This window comes from Conger conger, chromosome 12, assembly GCF_963514075.1.
Source record: "Conger conger chromosome 12, fConCon1.1, whole genome shotgun sequence".
NCBI lineage: Eukaryota > Metazoa > Chordata > Actinopteri > Anguilliformes > Congridae > Conger > Conger conger.
In genome coordinates this window covers 12350617-12367483 of record NC_083771.1, presented here as the reverse complement: position 1 = coordinate 12367483, position 16867 = coordinate 12350617, and the positions used below count along the sequence as shown (strand labels likewise).

Here is a 16867-nt window from a genome sequence, read left to right as displayed (position 1 = left end):
ATACGTCGGAACAAGCACAAGAATGGGAGTTTGTTCAAAACCAGATTTATGGGGATTTGTTGTGTTGGTTCACATTAGAGCAGCACATAAAATAGATTTGCCTGAAAGGGGAGTTAGTCATGTTGGTGTATATTTGACCAGCACATGAAACCCGTTTGCCTGAAGCTGGTCTGTTCGTGCAGTCCAAACTCGTGGCTGGGTGGTGCTCTCTCTCCGTTTACGTGTGTTGTCACGCACGTGTCCCTCGTTCATCACCCGCCCGAGGTGTCTGCCCTTCCTCCCCTCCGCTGTCTGCACACAGTGGGATTAATGGCGGATAAACGATGGGCGGCGTAAATATTTAATCATTTGCCTGACACGTGGGCGGAGGGGGTCAGGGCTCGCAGCGGTGAGGCAGCTGGGGGGAAGATGGAGGACTCCCTCTCCTCCGGTTCAACTGCCATTTTCCCCACGGGGGGTTGTCGGAATAAATCCTGGGCATCGGGATAAATCCAAATCTCGACCCCACGCCAAACAGCAGGATGGGGCGAAGGCCCATCCCTCAAGTATTAATGACAAGCTGCCCTTCAAAAATCAATAATTTGGGGAAAATGATGGGGAAAGTAACTTTAAGGAATTTAAGGAGTAACTTTAAAGCCGTGGTACGTCCTTCCTTGTCCTGGAGAGCTGCAGGGCAAATTGGTCAATTAAGGCAGTTAATTAACAGTTCACTCACTGAATTGGTTGCTGATATTAAGGCAAAAACAAAAACCAGCACACCCTGCAGCTCTCCAGGACCAGGACTGAAGACCACTTCATTAGGGATTTAAAGAAATTTGCTGAAGGTACAGACTGTTTGACAGAGGTTTTGAACAAAAACACTTGGCTGACAGCAAATATTTGTATTAATTTCGAAAAACGCAACCAAAACAACAAAAGTGCTGCAAAGACAAAATGAAAAGCCAAATCTTAGAATAGAAGGTGGAACTGACAGCTTGCTGAAACAAACAGTGTGAGCATGAATGAGGGGTACGATGAGGTGAATGAGGGGTACAGGGACTGTACAAAACCTCATAACCCACACAGTTTATTAACAACTTTACTTTTCGGGAAAACCCCAAAAAGTTTCATTTGTGATTACTTCAAAGAAAGCAAATTCAGTGATGCTCAGGACTCCACAGGTCAGAAATATCCTGCGGGTTTATTCTGATGTGATCACCCTGTGATCCTTCAGTGTCAGAATGGGATTGAGCCAAAATGGGGTGGGGTCATGCTGCTTTTTGGGCACAACCCTCAAACGTGCTCGCTGAAGCTGCGACAGACGATGGTGGTTTGATAAGACTAGTTGCTGCCTCCGTACTTGCGTGCCATTGTATATGCCCACTTGAATCAGTCGGCTTTTCTGGTAGTTGAGAATGCTGTAGTGCGCAAACTTCCTGTCTCCGTCGTCGTTGAACTCCACACGTCCCGTTAGGCCTTCTGGGTACTTCGATGACATAAGCACTCTGCCACAGAAAAGACATCGTCATTGGTCGCTTTATGAAACTCCAAATGGATGGAGCTCCGTAGTTAAACAGCTACATCAGTGACTAATCGCATTGTTGTGCTATGCAGAGCAACAACAAATTGGGGCTCTGTTCCATTATGGGATTCACAAAACTTCAATGAACCTTCGGTATGACTAATTAGTCAGGTCAATTAAATGAGTTAATTGAATATTTGTCAGGCTATGATGTAGAGACTGATAATCCTGGGGTGTTCAAGGCCAAAAGAGTATTTCACAAAGCAGGATTACCGGGTTAGCTGGATAACTGCACTGAGTAAAATCCAGAACAGCTGTTGTTGTTTTTACTTAAGTCCATGTTCCAGATGTTCTAGGTTTTTCAGCTAACTCTGTAATCCTGTTTTGTGAAATAGGCAAACGACAATACCTAGATAGGATGACAGCCTGTTGTCATCAACAGCGCTATCAATATCAGTATTTTCCTTTCCTTTGTCATAAGTACAGTCATTTCAGTTCAGAAATACCCAAGCAACATAAACATTCTAACCTTTCCTTTGCAAAAAGTTTAAAACCTAAAAGTCAGGATTTACATGACAAATTACATAAAGCCATTTCGCAGAAGCTTTTATGTAGAGTGACTCACGCAACTTTAAATAGCATCCATTCATAAAGCTGGCTATACCTATACTGGAGAAATTTCAGTTAAGAATCTTGCTGGAGAGTACAACAGCAGTTACAGTAGGTTACAAACCCAGTTCTTTAACAGTTACGCTACACTGGTACCCCAAGGTGCATTAGTATCTGCAATAGTTTTTTCGATGAAATGTTTTTTTTCTGTATTATTATTTTGATATAGAATATTTTCCATTGGCTAAACCCCCCCCCCCCCCCCCCCACCCTCTGGGCTATGGATTATAATTAAGAGACAATATAAATCATCCATCCATCCATCCATCATCACCCGCTTATCCGGAGTCGGGTCGCGGGGGCAGTAGGCCAGCCGGGTATTCCAGGCGTCCCTCTCCCCAGCAACGCATTCTAGCTCCTCCTGGGGGATCCCGAGGCGTTCCCTGGCCAGGAGAGATATATATATCTCCAGCGGGCTCTGGGTCTCCCTCCGGGTCTCCGCCCAGTTGGACGAGCCCGGAAAACCTCCACAGGGAGGCGCCCGGGAGGCATCCTGATCAGATGCCCAAACCACCTCAATTGGCTCCTTTCGACGCGAAGGAGCAGCAGCTCTACTCCGAGCTCCCTCCGGATGTCCGAGCTCCTCACCCTATCTCTAAGGCTGAGCCCGGCCACCCTACGGAGGAAGCTCATTTCGGCCCCTTTATACCCGATCTCGTTCTTTCGGTCACTACCCAAAGCTTGTGACCATAGGTGAGGGTTGGGACGTAGATCGACCAGTAAATTGAGAGCTTCGCCTTCCGGCTCAGCTCCTTCTTCACCACAACAGTCCGGTGCAACGCCCGCATTACTGCTGACGCTGCACCGATCTGCCTGTCGATCTCACGCTCCCTTCTACCCTCACTCGTGAACAAGACCCCGAGATACTTGAACTCCTTCCCAGACTCGTTCCCAACCCGGAGGGAGCAATCCACCGTTTTCCGGCAGAGAACCATGGCCTCGGACTTGGAGGTGCTGACTCTCATCCCGGCCGCTTCACACTCAGCTGCAAGCTGCTCCAGTGCGTGCTGAAGGTCACGATCCGATGAAGCCAGCAGAACCACATCATCCGCAAAAAGCAGAGATGCGATTCTGAGGTCACCAAACCGGACACTCTCCTCACCTCAGCTGCGCCTTGAGATCCTGTCCATGAATACCACAAACAGGACCGGTGACAAGGGGCAACCTTGGCGGAGTCCAACACCCACCGGAAACGTGCTTGACGTTGTGCCGAGAATGCGGACACAGCTCTCACTTTGGTTATCCAGGGACCTGATGACCCCGCCAGCAACCCTGCCAAGGTAAAGAGCTGGTCCACTGTTCCACGGCCAGGACGGAAGCCACATTGCTCCTCCTGAATCCGAGGTTTGACCGTCGGTCGGAGCCTCCTTTCCAGTACCCTAGAGTAAGCTTTCCCAGGGAGGCTGAGGAGTGTGATACCCCGGTAATTGGAGCACACCCTCCGGTCCCCCTTCTTGAAAATGGGGACCACTACCCCGGTCTGCCACTCTACAGGTACTGCCCCCGACCTCCACACGACACTGAAGAGGCGTGTCAGCCAAGACAGCCCAACAATGTCCAGAGCCTTCAGCATCTCAGGGCGAATCTCATCTACACCCGGCGCCTTGCCACTGAGGAGCTTTTTGACTACCTCAGCAACTTCCGCCAGGGATATAGGTGCAGATTCCCCCGAGTCTTCAGGCTCTGCCTCTTCCACAGAGGACGTGTTGTTCGGGTTCAGAAGCTCCTCGAAGTGCTCTTTCCACCGCCCGACAATATCCCCAGTCCGGGTCAGCAGTTCTCCTCCCCTGCTGAAAACAGCCTGAGACAAGCCCTGCTTTCCCTTTCTGAGTCGTCGGATGGTTTGCCAGAACTTCCTCGAGGCCAACCGAAAGTCCTTCTCCATAGCCTCCCCGAACTCCTCCCATACCCGGGTTTTTGCTTCAGCGACTGCCGAAGCCGCAGCCCTTCTGGCCACCTGTCTGCTGCTTCAGGGGACCCCCGGGCCAGCCAAGCCCGAAAGGCCTCCTTCTTCAGCTTGACGGCCTCCCTCACCGCTGCTGTCCACCAGCGGGTTTTTGGGTTGCCGCCCCGACAGCCCCCGATGACCTTCTGGCCACAGCTCCTGCTTGCCGCCTCTGCAATGGAGGCTTTGAACATGGCCCACTCGGACTCCATGTCCCCAGCTTCCCCCGGGATGCGTGAGAAGTTCTTCCGGAGGTGGAAGTTGAAGACCTTGCGAACAGGGGCCTCCGCCAGACGTTCCCAGTTCACCCTCACTACACGTTTGGGTTTACCGGGTCTGTCCGGCAGCCTCCCCGGCCACTTGATCCAACTCACCACCAGGTGGTGATCAGTTGACAGCTCTGCTCCTCTCTTCACCCGAGTGTCCAAGACATACGGCCGCAGGTCTGATGATACGACCACAAAGTCGATCATCGATCTTTTGCCTAAGGTGCTCTGGTACCAAGTACACTTATGAGCTACCCTATGCTCGAACATTGTGTTTGTTATCGACAATCCATGACCAGCACAGAAGTCCAATAACAAAACACCGCTTGGGTTCAGATCAGGCAGGCCGTTCCTCCCAATCACCCCCCTCCAGGTTTCTCCGTCATTGCCCACGTGAGCGTTGAAGTCGCCCAGCAGAACTATGTCCGGAGTCTCCGGGTGGAGTCTCCGGGTGGCACCCTTTCCAGGATGCTTGTGAGTATCCCCACACCCGCCCGGCGCCTCTCACCTTGAGCAACTCCAGAAAAGAACAGAGTCCAGCCCCTCTCCAGGAGTTTGGTTCCGGAACCAGTACTGTGCGTGGAGGTGAGCCCAACTATATCTAGTTGGTACCGCTCCGCCTCCCGCACTAGCTCCGGTTCCTTCCCCACCAGAGAGGTGACATTCCACGTCCCCAGAACCAGTCTGCGACGCCGAGGATCAGCACGCACGGAGCCCCGCCTTTGCCTACTGCCCGTTGGACAAAGCACCCGACTCCGATGCCGACCCCTGCAGGTGGTGAGCCCACAGGGCGGCGACCCTGCGTGACCAGTTTGGGCTGTGCCCGGCCGGGCCCCATGGGATAAGGCCCGGCCACCAGACGCTCACCGACGAGCCCCGGGGGCCCCGGTTTCCCTTTTCCGGGCGAGGTAACTGGGTCGTTGTGTGGCCGTATCATGGGAGTCTTTGAATCGCTCTTAGTCCGGCCCCTCCCCCGGGACCAATTTGCCTTTGGAGACCCTACTGGGGGCTAACAGTGCCCCCGACAACCTAGCTCCCAGGATCACCGGGACACACAATATAAATCAAATCAATGAAACCAGCTGCTGAATGCCAGGTATATATTTTTTCCGGACAAGCTCCATGAATTGAGGGATGGAATCGAGTGATTGATGTTTCCACGTAAAAAGCATCTGTGAAAGTCTCAAACCAACTGCCGCATTGATTAAATTAATTAATTAATTCATTCATTATCCTAACCCGCTTATCCTGAAAAGGGTCGCAGGGGGGCTGGAGCCTATCCCAACATACATTGGACGAAAGGCAGGAATACACCCTGGACAGGTCACCAGTCCATCGCAGGGCACACACACACTCATACCTATGGGCAATTTAGACTCTCCAATCAGCCTAACCTGCATGTCTTTGGACTGCGGGAGGAAACTGGAGTACCCGGAGGAAACCCACACAAACACGGGGAGAACATGCAAACTCCACACAAACTACACACAAACTCCACACTGGCCGACCGAGATTCAAACCTCTCCTTGCTGTGAGCCGGCAGCGCTACCCGCTGCACCATCCGTGCCGCCTCATTGATTAAATTTCGGTTATTATTTCCGCCGTCGGCTGGGCTCACCGCTTGAACAGAGGCCCGGTCTTCCAGATGTTGGTGTTGCCCACGCAGCCCCGGGGCGGCTCGGTGATGTTCTCCTTCTCCAGGAGCTCCTGGATGGACTGTGCCACCACGGCCACGGCGTCGTTGATGTGGGCCGACTCGTTCTTCCCGTTGATGAGCTGTAGGCCAATGAGACCTGCCCCGGGCCACACGGAAACACGCAAGTCAGGCCCGCTTCACCTCGCACTTGAGCGGCCAAGTTGCAATGAAAAAAAGAAAGGCTGCAGAATTTTTTTTGGTTTTGAAGGGCTTCTGTCATCGTTTTGGGGGCAAACATCAAATGATTTGACTGGCTGTGTGATGCCGTTATCTGGAATGCTATTCTATAAGGTATTTGTATTTGGCAGACAGGATCAAACACCATTGCATCAAAATTTGGAGATTGATGTTTGCCCAGAATTTGTACAGAAGCCAGGCTATAGGGAGTCAGACATTAACTCTACCATCGAGTCAGGGCACTGTTTATTCTGTCATGAACAGCCAGTCATACTTGTAGGGGTGTCGCATTGCTGCACCATCCTCAACTCAAAACTGCTCAGGCTATTTGGCATAGACAGCCAGTCTGCCTGCCTAGAGCTATTGCCAGCTATATGGGAGCTATGCCAGTATGGTCTTCTCCTGGTTGTGCCATGACTTGACGGAAGTGTTAAAATATGTTGTGAAGGGAAAAAGATTAGGATTACATTTTGGGTTTTTTTATTGCAACTGAGCCGATTTTACCACTGGAGTGGGATAGGGGAGGGGGGCTGGAGGAAAGGGGAACAGGGGTTCCGGTTTGAAAGGAGAAAAGTGAGTTTAGGACCAGAACAAGTGCCCGAAGACAAACATGGGGGTAATCTCTAGAAGGTTTGTAAGTGATTGAGTGCCTAGTTGATGGCAGTTAAATACGTATGTGACCATGAAGTGAACAATTACATAGACAGGTGCTCTCGCCAGGACAGGAAACAAGACAGTTGTAGCTTACCATTACATCAGAAAAACTTCAATGTGGGGGTTTTGCAAAACTCCCTTTATAAATTCATGGGAACCAAACTATTAACATGTCATAAGAATAACACATTTACAGCACACAGTAAATATGGAAGGAGGATCCCAACTGCTGCTATGGAAGAAAGTGATAAAAAAGTAAAAAGACCTGCATTTATCTATATTTGAAAGAAATCAAACAATCACACGTTATGGTTCATAGACTTTAAAATTGTACAGTGTATACCGGATGTGGAACATTTAAAACCTTTAAGCATTCAAGTGCTTAAACATTTAAACGGTTAACATATAACAGTCATTTACGAAAAAACACCAACAAGCTGTATTCTATTCGACCTATAAGTAAAACAAATATTGCAGAGAAGGACCATGTCAGACTTTTTCCAGCGTCCATAATTTACAAATATGAATCCAACCACGCTTTTGGATCAAACATGTTATCCAAAGTTAATCATGTGAACGAGTTACTGTAAGGCACTGACAAAAGCCTTTCGATGGCCCTTATACATTTCTCTTTATGAACTGTGCTGAAACGAAAAGAAAATCGGGAGATTCGTTTAAAACCTTTAAACATTGAAATGCTTAAACGTTTAAACGTTTAACACGAAACAAGGACAGCGTCGATCTTTTCCTCTCCTAACTGCAAAGAAACACAACTCCGGAAAAATGCCAATGCGCAAGGCTTTTTCCGCCGTTTGTGACGGTGACCGAACGGGGAGGGGCGGGCGACACGTGCACATACCGTCTGGAGCCTCACTGAGAGCTTTACCCGACATCTCCCTCTCTCCCACCAGCCAGACGTAACCGGAGCCCGTCATGTTCAGGTAGCGAGCAGCCTTGTAGACCGCCGCCGCGTCCTCTTCACTGGGGGCAAACAGGGACCGTTAAGCAGGCGTCCATTTTACGCGATTTTTTGCACTTTATTTATTTTCTAAATGCACTTACATTTCGTGCACTTACACAAGGACAGCAGGTTCATATATGTTCGTATATTCTGTTAGAGTGTTCTCATTTTTCTGTAGTCAAGCCCTGAAAAGAGTTATGTGTATTTTATCGGTAGGCCTTCAGCAGTGGTCCTCACTCCTGGTCCTGGAGTGCTGCAGGGTGTGCTGGCTTTTGTTTTCGCCTTAATATCAACAACCAATTCAGACCCAAGAAAACAGGTGAGTTACCTGTGTAATTAACTGCTTTAATTGTTAAATGAATGCTGAGTAACAGCAAAAGCCAACATGCCCTGCGCCTCTCCAGGACCAGAACCCCTGGCCTACAGGGTCTGCCCCACTGACCTGTAATTTGACATACCTGCCATCCCAATGCCATATACAATTTTAATAATTATTTTTTCTTTTTTTATAACCAAAGTCATACTCGCAATGTGAGCATTACAGATTAGTTTTCAGCACACAGCACACACATATTGGTTTTCTGAGAAGGAAGAGCAGCTGGGGAGAAGATGGAGAATTGGGGAAACATCAGTCTGCAGCCGACAAGCTGCTTTCCTCTCACGCATGGTCTGGTTTTGGCAAAGGCAGTGCATTGCGGATTCCTCCACAGCGATAAAGGCTGCAGACGTTTTACTGTGGATATATCACCAATTTCACTGTGACTGCATTCAAATGGACTGGTGTTTTTGTGCCAGTTTGAATTTCTTGGGAAAATGGGAAAGCTATTTATGCATTCTCAATGTTTAATAAAAAGGTATTTCAGAGGCTTTTAGATAAATTTATATTCAGTTTATGGACATATTTCCTATATCAGACAGAATACAATTAATTTGTAATTTGCTGGGAGGATCACATCAATTAGGATTAGCCCTGAAAGAAATGTGCATTGGTCGACCACAAAAGAATATTAAAATTGGCAAGATTTTATGAAATATTTTTTCCAGTTAAAAATAAAATGACGGCGCCAGAGTTTTTCTTGAATATCTCGTGCAAATACCACAGTGCTACCCCATTTGTGAGTATGTACTTAAGATTTGTTAGTCGCTGTACTGTACAGCCAGTGAAAGCAACAGGCCTGTGCGGTACATAAAGACTTATTCTGCCTGATTTCACCACTGGGTTCAGTCAGTGCACAAACACAGAGGCCATAATCCAGATGTGACCGTACAATGACGGGTATCGAGGAGGAACAACAATCTTCTCTGCTTCCAACTGCAAATTACCACATCAAGGGCCTGTGCACATACCTAACAGTACAAGTAACACGCACATCGACCAGGGTGCCATGCAATGTAGGGTCGTAGCATTAGTATCTTTATTAGTATCAAACAACGTTTCGACCCATCGCGGATCTTCGTGAGGTCACACAGTTGTTTGATACTAAGAAATAATTATATTGAGTTTGGGTGTGCAGGCGCTACATTATCTATAATCACATACCAAACAGTAACACAAAAAACCTTAACTACATAACTGCCACTACATCATGCCTGTTTGTGACTTGTTCATGACATCCCCATGTGCAGCTGGTCTTGCCCAGTTGGTGTCTGTGGCTCTGTCCGTATGTACATTATAAATTGCTGGTAATAATTTAGCAGCCAAGGGCTTAGTTGTAGAGAGGCCGACTGACACCCGGAAGGTTGGTTGTTTGATTCCCCAGCATGGTGTGAGTGTCATTGGCAATAAAGTGATTATAATAATGACTCTTACTTGAGTCCTAATGTTCTAATTAGAGTGACTATAATGATGTGATATGTGATATTTGCTAGTTCATAATTATGCACATGCAGAATTGTAATCGTATTGTAATCGTATAATAATTTTCCAAAATTGGAAGAAGGGCAGGCAGGGGTCATAATGGTAAATGGACTGCATTTATATAGCGCTTTTATCCAAAGCTATTGACAGTTAACCCAATTCAGCCATTCACACACACTCACATGCCAACAGCAAAGGGCTGCCATGCGAGGCACCAATCACTGGGAGCAATTGGGGGTTGCCCATGTCGGGGTGCCTTGCTCAGGGACACTTCGACACACCCAGGGCGGGGGATCTAACAGTCTACCCTCTGATTTCCAGGCGACCACTCCTGAGCTAGTATGCCCTGGGGGTCACAGAGTGACGGAGTGGGACCATCGATCCGGTTAATGCACACGGAGAGTAAAGGGGGCTGAGCCTCACCTGGCGGACAGGATGATGACCCGCGCCTCCAGCTCCTTAGCCTCCAGAAGCAGGGCGGTAAGGTTTGTGTCTTGGCTGAACTGCAGAACTTTCTCTGCCTGTGGTTGGGGGCACAAAAGCAATCAAGTAGGCTACTTACCCCTCTCCCCACCCAGCACCATGCTGCCTGCCACTGCGGCTCTTTTAGTAGCTCGGCCGTTTGGGTGTTTTTTTTTTTCGGTTGGGAAAAAAAGAGAGAAAAAAGGTCCAAGAGAATCGGCTTCAACTAAAAAAAAAAAAGGGGATAAACTAAAAAAAAAAAAAAAACTAAAGCGTTGCTTTGAAAAAGTTTTGCAGTTCTGCATGCAAACTGAGGGTTATCAAGGCTCCAAAGAAAAACGTGCATGTTAGAGGTAGAAGGAGAAAAAGTTCGATGCAACCGGAAATAAAAAAATAAAAAAACTGGTGTGTGGGAGGGTTGGAGGGGGGGTGTGGGGGAAGGATTAAGGGAGAGTTTTTTTTCCCCAAAGAAAAAGTTGTTTTCATTTCTTTTTTTGAACGGCGGAAAGGAGGTGGTAACCGCAGGGGAGGTATCAGTCCCACTCCAGATCGCCACCAAACGAGCAAACTTGCAATCGTTTTGTCTTTTCAAAAGTCTCAAATCATGCATTTCGATCCAAAAAAATTCAAAGCTGAGCTTTTTTCAAAAGTCAAAATCATAATTCGTTTTCAAACAAAAACATTCTCGATTTTAAATCATAGGGAAAAATGTCTCAGAGTAAAAAAAAAAAAAAGACGTGCTACCAAGATAAGAACAGTTCTGGGTTCGGCTGGTGATTGATTGACTGGTTTCTAGTTTTCTACGTTTGGAGAACTTTTGGGGCGGCGTGCATTGACCATGCAAATATACCTTGGGTCCTCGCTTGTTGTCATAGGACAGTTGGTCGAGGTTTTCATAGTTCCTTTTTTTATTCTGATGAATAATGTACACAGAGAAAATATGCAGACACAGAAAAATATTATAAACAGTTGAAAATGGTGGCAGTAAAGCATTCCAACAAAATCTCCACTTTCCTGGTTCTGACTGGAATGGCTAACGCTGGGGCTTGCAAGCACATCAAAGACCACCCGTCGCTTAGCTGTTAGCTGTGCGCCAAATCTTTCCCGCCCAAGCTCAGTGAAGAGCCTTCCTGTGTCGCTGTCAATTTCAAATGACTTCTCCTTCAGACGACCGCCTTTCTCCCGGTCTTAAACCCAGCGAGCTCCTGCCTTCTTTCATTTGGGAGAGAAAAGAGACTTCAGGGCCCAGTCTCAGCCTGTCTGCTGACTGCGACAAACAGATCTACGCAACATTTCTTCAACTCGCAAAATATTGCGTTAAAATAATAAATAACTGCAATATTTTAATAAGTAAATACCTCGAGTAAACCCATCAGTCAAAGTTCAAAGGTCACTGTGATGGCACTAGTTTTAAAAAGATAAATTAAGGCAAATTAAATAAATTTAGCTGAAGAATGAGATTTGCTCCTCCTGTTGGGTTGCATGAGTCTGCAGTGGATGGCACTAGCGGGTCATCCACACCAAGAACGTTACCTACAATAAATATGTTCTTTTAAATCTCAAGCAGATGGTGGTGTCCACATCACAGTTATAATGGCACCAATCGTGATAAACAATATCATTGGGACCTTCAGAAATTATTTTTCCAGCTGCATATACACCGACAGCCAATCAAAATCCTATGTAATTTACAGCGCATCACCTGCAAAATGGCAGATGACCGAGAGATTATTTACAGAACGTAATCAGTGGAAGTGAGGATGCACACATCGTTATGGTTACAGTCATAGTTATAGTTCTTTGTGTGGATGGGCCTTTAGTCTTAAAGATGGGACCATCGTTCTCCATGACAGACATGAGGATCATGGGACAGAAGGGTGCTTGGGCGTGGAGAGCGCATGTGCGTTAATGATTAATGATGATTAATAATGATAACGATGGCCTACAGGGCTCTCCTGTTCGAGCCAGCCGGCCGGGAATGACAGCTTTATTGAGCAGTCTTTTACAACCTGGCTTTCAGCCCCGCTGAGTGAAAAGACCCGGAGGGCTGCTTTAATGTCCGTTAGTTAGACCGGGACAAAGACACCAAGGGCTACTTTAATGTCTGTTAGTTAGACCGGGCCAAAGACACAGAGGGCTGCTTTAAAGTCCGTTAGTTAGACCCGGGCCAATTTGCCATTGCTATTTTGAAATATGTCCAGTAATGGTGTGGTCCTGTGGAAAACTGCAGCTCAGTGTGCAGTCTGCGATCTGCTAAAACGCATGGCCCCATAATTGCAGTCCCGCTGACAAGTTATTTTGCTTTTTGACCTCGGATTTGATTTCATTTGTAGCATGAAAAAGAATGCATGTTCACTAAACCGCAAGTAATGGGATGTCCAGCTTTGGGCTTTCGGGTCTAATGCTTTTTCGGTTGGAAGGAACATGTCCGTTTTGTTTGCTGTTGTTGCACTGTAACTGATGTGGCCCAGGTCATGCATGTGACGGAACAGTCTGCAACCGGAATTGATTGTGCTTACCCATCTGTTTAAAACTGCCTGTGTGAGTGTGCATGAGTGTGAGTGCGCCTCTGTTTGTGAGTGTGTATGTATGTACGTGTGTGAGTGCTTGTGTGTGTGCCTGTTCATGTGTGTGTGGTGCGCCTGTGCCTTTGCGCACAGGCCAGTGTGTGTGTGTGTGTGTGTGTGTGTGTGTCCATGATGCATATGCATGCCATGCTATGTGTATGTGGGTGTATTGTGTATGCTTTGGTGTGGGTATGCATATGTGTCTGTGTTTGTGTGTGACTGTGCATTGATGTATTCAGTGTGTCTGTGAGTATACGTATGTGGAGTCTTTAAGTATTTGGACAACAAAAAACATTTGGAAATTGAAATAAGTTGGAATTGAAATAAAACAATGTGGTTCAAGTGCAGACTGTAATTTGAGGGTATTTACATTAATATTGAGGTGATCCTTATAGGAATTCCTCTTTTTTATATTAGTCTCTTGCTGCTGTCTCTCAGCATGAGGAAAAATATCAGTGCCCATAAAGCAGGCCATCATGAAGCTGAAAAATCTGAATACATTGATCAGACACATTGAGAGACATTGTGTCAGAATAAACCATTGTTTAGAACCGCAAACAAGCTGGTTGACATTGTTGTGGATGACCGAAAAATATTTGTGAAGAAAAGCCTCTTTTTGACTGTTGAACAGATCAAGAAGAACACTCTCCGGGATGTAGGCAGAGTTGTTTCAAAAACTAATATAAAGAGAAGACGACACCTCAGAGGGTTCATGGGAAGATACAAACTACTAATAGGCCTCAACATAATGGCCAAGTTAGAGTTTGCTGAAAAAGAGTTTTGGAACAAAGTCTTATGGACAGACGAGAGGAGTATCAACTTGTACCAAGAAATGAAAAGAGGAAAGTGTCGAGAAAGAAAGGACCTTATGAACACTGGCGGCGCCTAATTGGATAAGGCATTGCTTTTGTTGTTTTTGGCAAAACTGAACAATATTGTGGACCATTCAGAAATCTTCTCTTGTTCCCCCGAGTGCACTAAAATGTGCTTCTGAAAACATTTGAGGCAAGAAGTAGGCAATGCAGTTGCTGTATCTTGATTTGTATTTGATCTTCAACGCCGAGTTTGATTGGAGTTTTTGTGAGCCAGGCACGTTACATTGGATCCATTCATGTGCATAGAACAAGCAGGCAAAGCATATCCTATGCAGTTGACAGAACCAGCATAAGCACCTCACTACCTGCTGGACCGCATCCATCGCCCACAGCAAGCTTCTACGTACTAAATTACTAGAATGTGTTGAGTGCCAGAACCGGTGTGAACATCCCTTTTAGGTTTGGCATATATGGCTGCTACTGGAACTGACGTTTGCCAATGGCAACAGCAGTATGCATTCTGAAGTGTCCAGAAACATCTGCTCCGATCCAACCATACCTATGCTCCAAAGCTCATTTGACAGCATTTCTCCTGGCAGCAGGATAATAAGCCCAAACACACTGCTAAAGCAACCAAGGATTTTCTTCAAGGCCAAAAAGTGAAATGTCAAACACCCAACCTAAATCCAACTGAAAATGCTTTTCACTTGTAGAAGACTGATGTCATGAAGTCCCCCAAAACAAGTAGACACTGAAGATGGCTGTGGTACAGGCCTGGCAGAGCATCACCAGGGAAGATACCCAGCGTCATGTGGTGTCTATGGCTTACAGACCTCAGGCAGTCAATGTGAAGTATGTGGGACCAAGTACTAAATATGATTAATTTATTTCAGATTATTTGTCGACTTACTTAAATGGGGGCTACATACAAATTCTTACATGGATCACCTGATAGGGATGTAAATACCCTGCAATTAAAGCTGACAGTCTGCACCTGAGCCTATTATTAGTGGTTTCATTTCAAATCCAATGGAGTGCAGTTTCAAAGCAACAAAAATGTGTCGCTTTCCAAATACTTATGTATTTAATGTATGTACAGTATGTGCAAAAGTCTTAGGCATCTGTAAAAAAAATTGTACAGCCAAGATGCTTTCAAAAATAAAGTGAAGGTTGTAAATATTAAAAAATTCACCATAAAGAGCAGTAAATAGTTAAACGAATACACCAACTTAAATGAGATGTTCGATTTAATTTTCATTTTTGTGCATTCACTGGCTCAGTTTCCAGGTTAGCATAGCGTGTTAGCTTAGCATAAAGACTTTAAGCCTATAGGCATCATAGCAGGAATATATTCAAATTCTGTCAATCATCATAACATGAAAACACTCTCCTCAGTCCTGTATTGCTTCTTTCATAAAGCTTGCAGGGTTTACGGGGCATGTTAGCGATCAGCCTTTGGGCAGTCTTGCGTTCATACGGTGTCTTGCAGTCAGGTATGATGTGGTATACGGCTTCATTGACTCCAGGCGGCAGGAGGCTCTCTAGCCTGCAGAGTGGTGTTGGAGAAGGCCAGCTGCGTGCCTCGTAGATCCATTACGTAGACAGCGCTAACCGAAGGCCGTGAAGATTATCTGTTACCAGGAAACTTCTGTTTCATTTGAAATTCAATGAACTTGTCATGCGTTTGGAAAATGTAATTCTGTGTTTTTACGAGATGAGAGGATTAGGATGCAGTGAAAATACATCTATAGAGCTTCAATAGAGGTGCAGAGTAGACAAATCTCACATGTTTATGTGGCTTCCCCCACAGACTGTGAATTCACTTACATTTAACGTTCATTCATTTATCCACCGCTGTGCAACCATAATATGTTTTGTTCTATTTGAAGTCCGCAGAAAGGGAAACGATGTCAAATGGCACTCGTTTCCACAACACACGTTTTTAAATGTGTGATTATTCTCACTCAGTGAGGAATAACACCATATAGGAAACTGACTTCTGATAGATCAAATTCCAATCATTTCCGTGGTACTCAGTGATATGATTTAATCATAAATGAGAACATATAACATGTTCTGTTCTTGAGGGGAAGCTATAAAAAAAGCTTTATGTAAAAAATAAGGATACTTGAGTTTCTGGATTCAATCAGAAACCACTCGACTGGGTTGTCATGGCGACGTGTTGGCAAATAAAATCTGGCTATCTCCATTTGGGATTTTGGGAAGGGAGCACTGTGCAGAAAGCCGGCTGCTCAGTTGTCAGAATGGTTACTGTGTGCAGGTTCCTCGCATTAAACGTTAGTTTCTTTACCTCTGATTATTTTTTTCCCGTTAACGCACAGGAGAGGGAAAGTAACCTTCCAATATCCTTCGGCCTCGAGAACGCGGCTTGGGAAGTACAATGTGAGAGACATCACGCAAACACGACAGTTTCATTGGCAATCTTCGCAAAGCAATTATCCATTCACCCAAAGTAACACTTCCACCGCTAAAACACGGACAGTCGCCACGAGGGAAAGGAATAGCACAAAACCTCATTTAACGGCGCATTCTATTTTCATCTATTTTTGGTCGGTCATTGATGTTTTGCTGAGCCCCAGGTTAATTCCTTTATTTGGCTCCAGTTGTGGAGTGACACAAAGGAGAAATTCGACTATGGCAAAAAGCAACATGAGGGATGAGCAGACAGTTTTGTCAGATAGAAGCACTTAAAAAAGACGCTGTTGATGTCTCTGTCATATAAATGTTAGCCAGTGTTACAAATGGAAAGAGATGTGTTCACACAACAGAAAAAGGAGAACAGTTACATACATAGAACAGCTTTGAGATTGTTAACAGGAGTTGCGCACACACATACACTCATGCCCGCACACACACACACACACACACACGCTCACCTTGGTCTCCCTCTCTTCCAGCAGGGTCTCCAGCCTCTTCTGGGCGGCCCGGCCCTCGTGGTCGTCGCTGACGATGAGGATGATGTGGTTCCAGCGGAACTCGCGCATCATGTCGAACCACACGTGCGCCTGGTGGGAGTACGGCGGCACTGTGCGCAGGAAGGACAGGTGGATGCTCTGCGAGGGGGCGGAGACAGGGGCGGAGCTCAGTGGGGGGGGTGGCGGATCTCCCCAAATCCACAGGCTATGCCTGAGACAGGTCAGGCTGCGTGAACTCTACAATGAGTGGAGCGATTACCGGCTGTAATGTGCACTCTGGTCACTTTATTAGGTACGCCAATTTGTCAATGCAATATCTAATGAGCCAATCCTGTGGCAGCAACTCAGTGCATAAAAGCA

General features: G+C 46.3%; 1 protein-coding gene across 9 annotated transcripts in view; it reads right to left on the bottom strand.

Annotated features, from left to right (window-relative positions):
* The window catches only part of LOC133142073 (glutamate receptor ionotropic, NMDA 1), a 54641-nt gene that overhangs the window by 27917 nt on the left and 9857 nt on the right, over positions 1 to 16867 (bottom strand). For 6 of the 9 annotated variants that reach the window (XM_061263025.1, XM_061263030.1, XM_061263031.1 and 3 more), the window contains 6 exons: positions 16469 to 16645; positions 11040 to 11102; positions 10151 to 10248; positions 7768 to 7889; positions 6000 to 6174; positions 1340 to 1484 (listed from right to left, as the gene is read on the bottom strand). In XM_061263025.1, the coding sequence (XP_061119009.1) occupies positions 1340 to 1484; positions 6000 to 6174; positions 7768 to 7889; positions 10151 to 10248; positions 11040 to 11102; positions 16469 to 16645 (780 nt within the window). The remainder of the gene's footprint in view (positions 1 to 1339; positions 1485 to 5999; positions 6175 to 7767; positions 7890 to 10150; positions 10249 to 11039; positions 11103 to 16468; positions 16646 to 16867) is intronic. The other 3 variants (XM_061263027.1, XM_061263028.1, XM_061263033.1) reach the window with 1 other exon arrangement.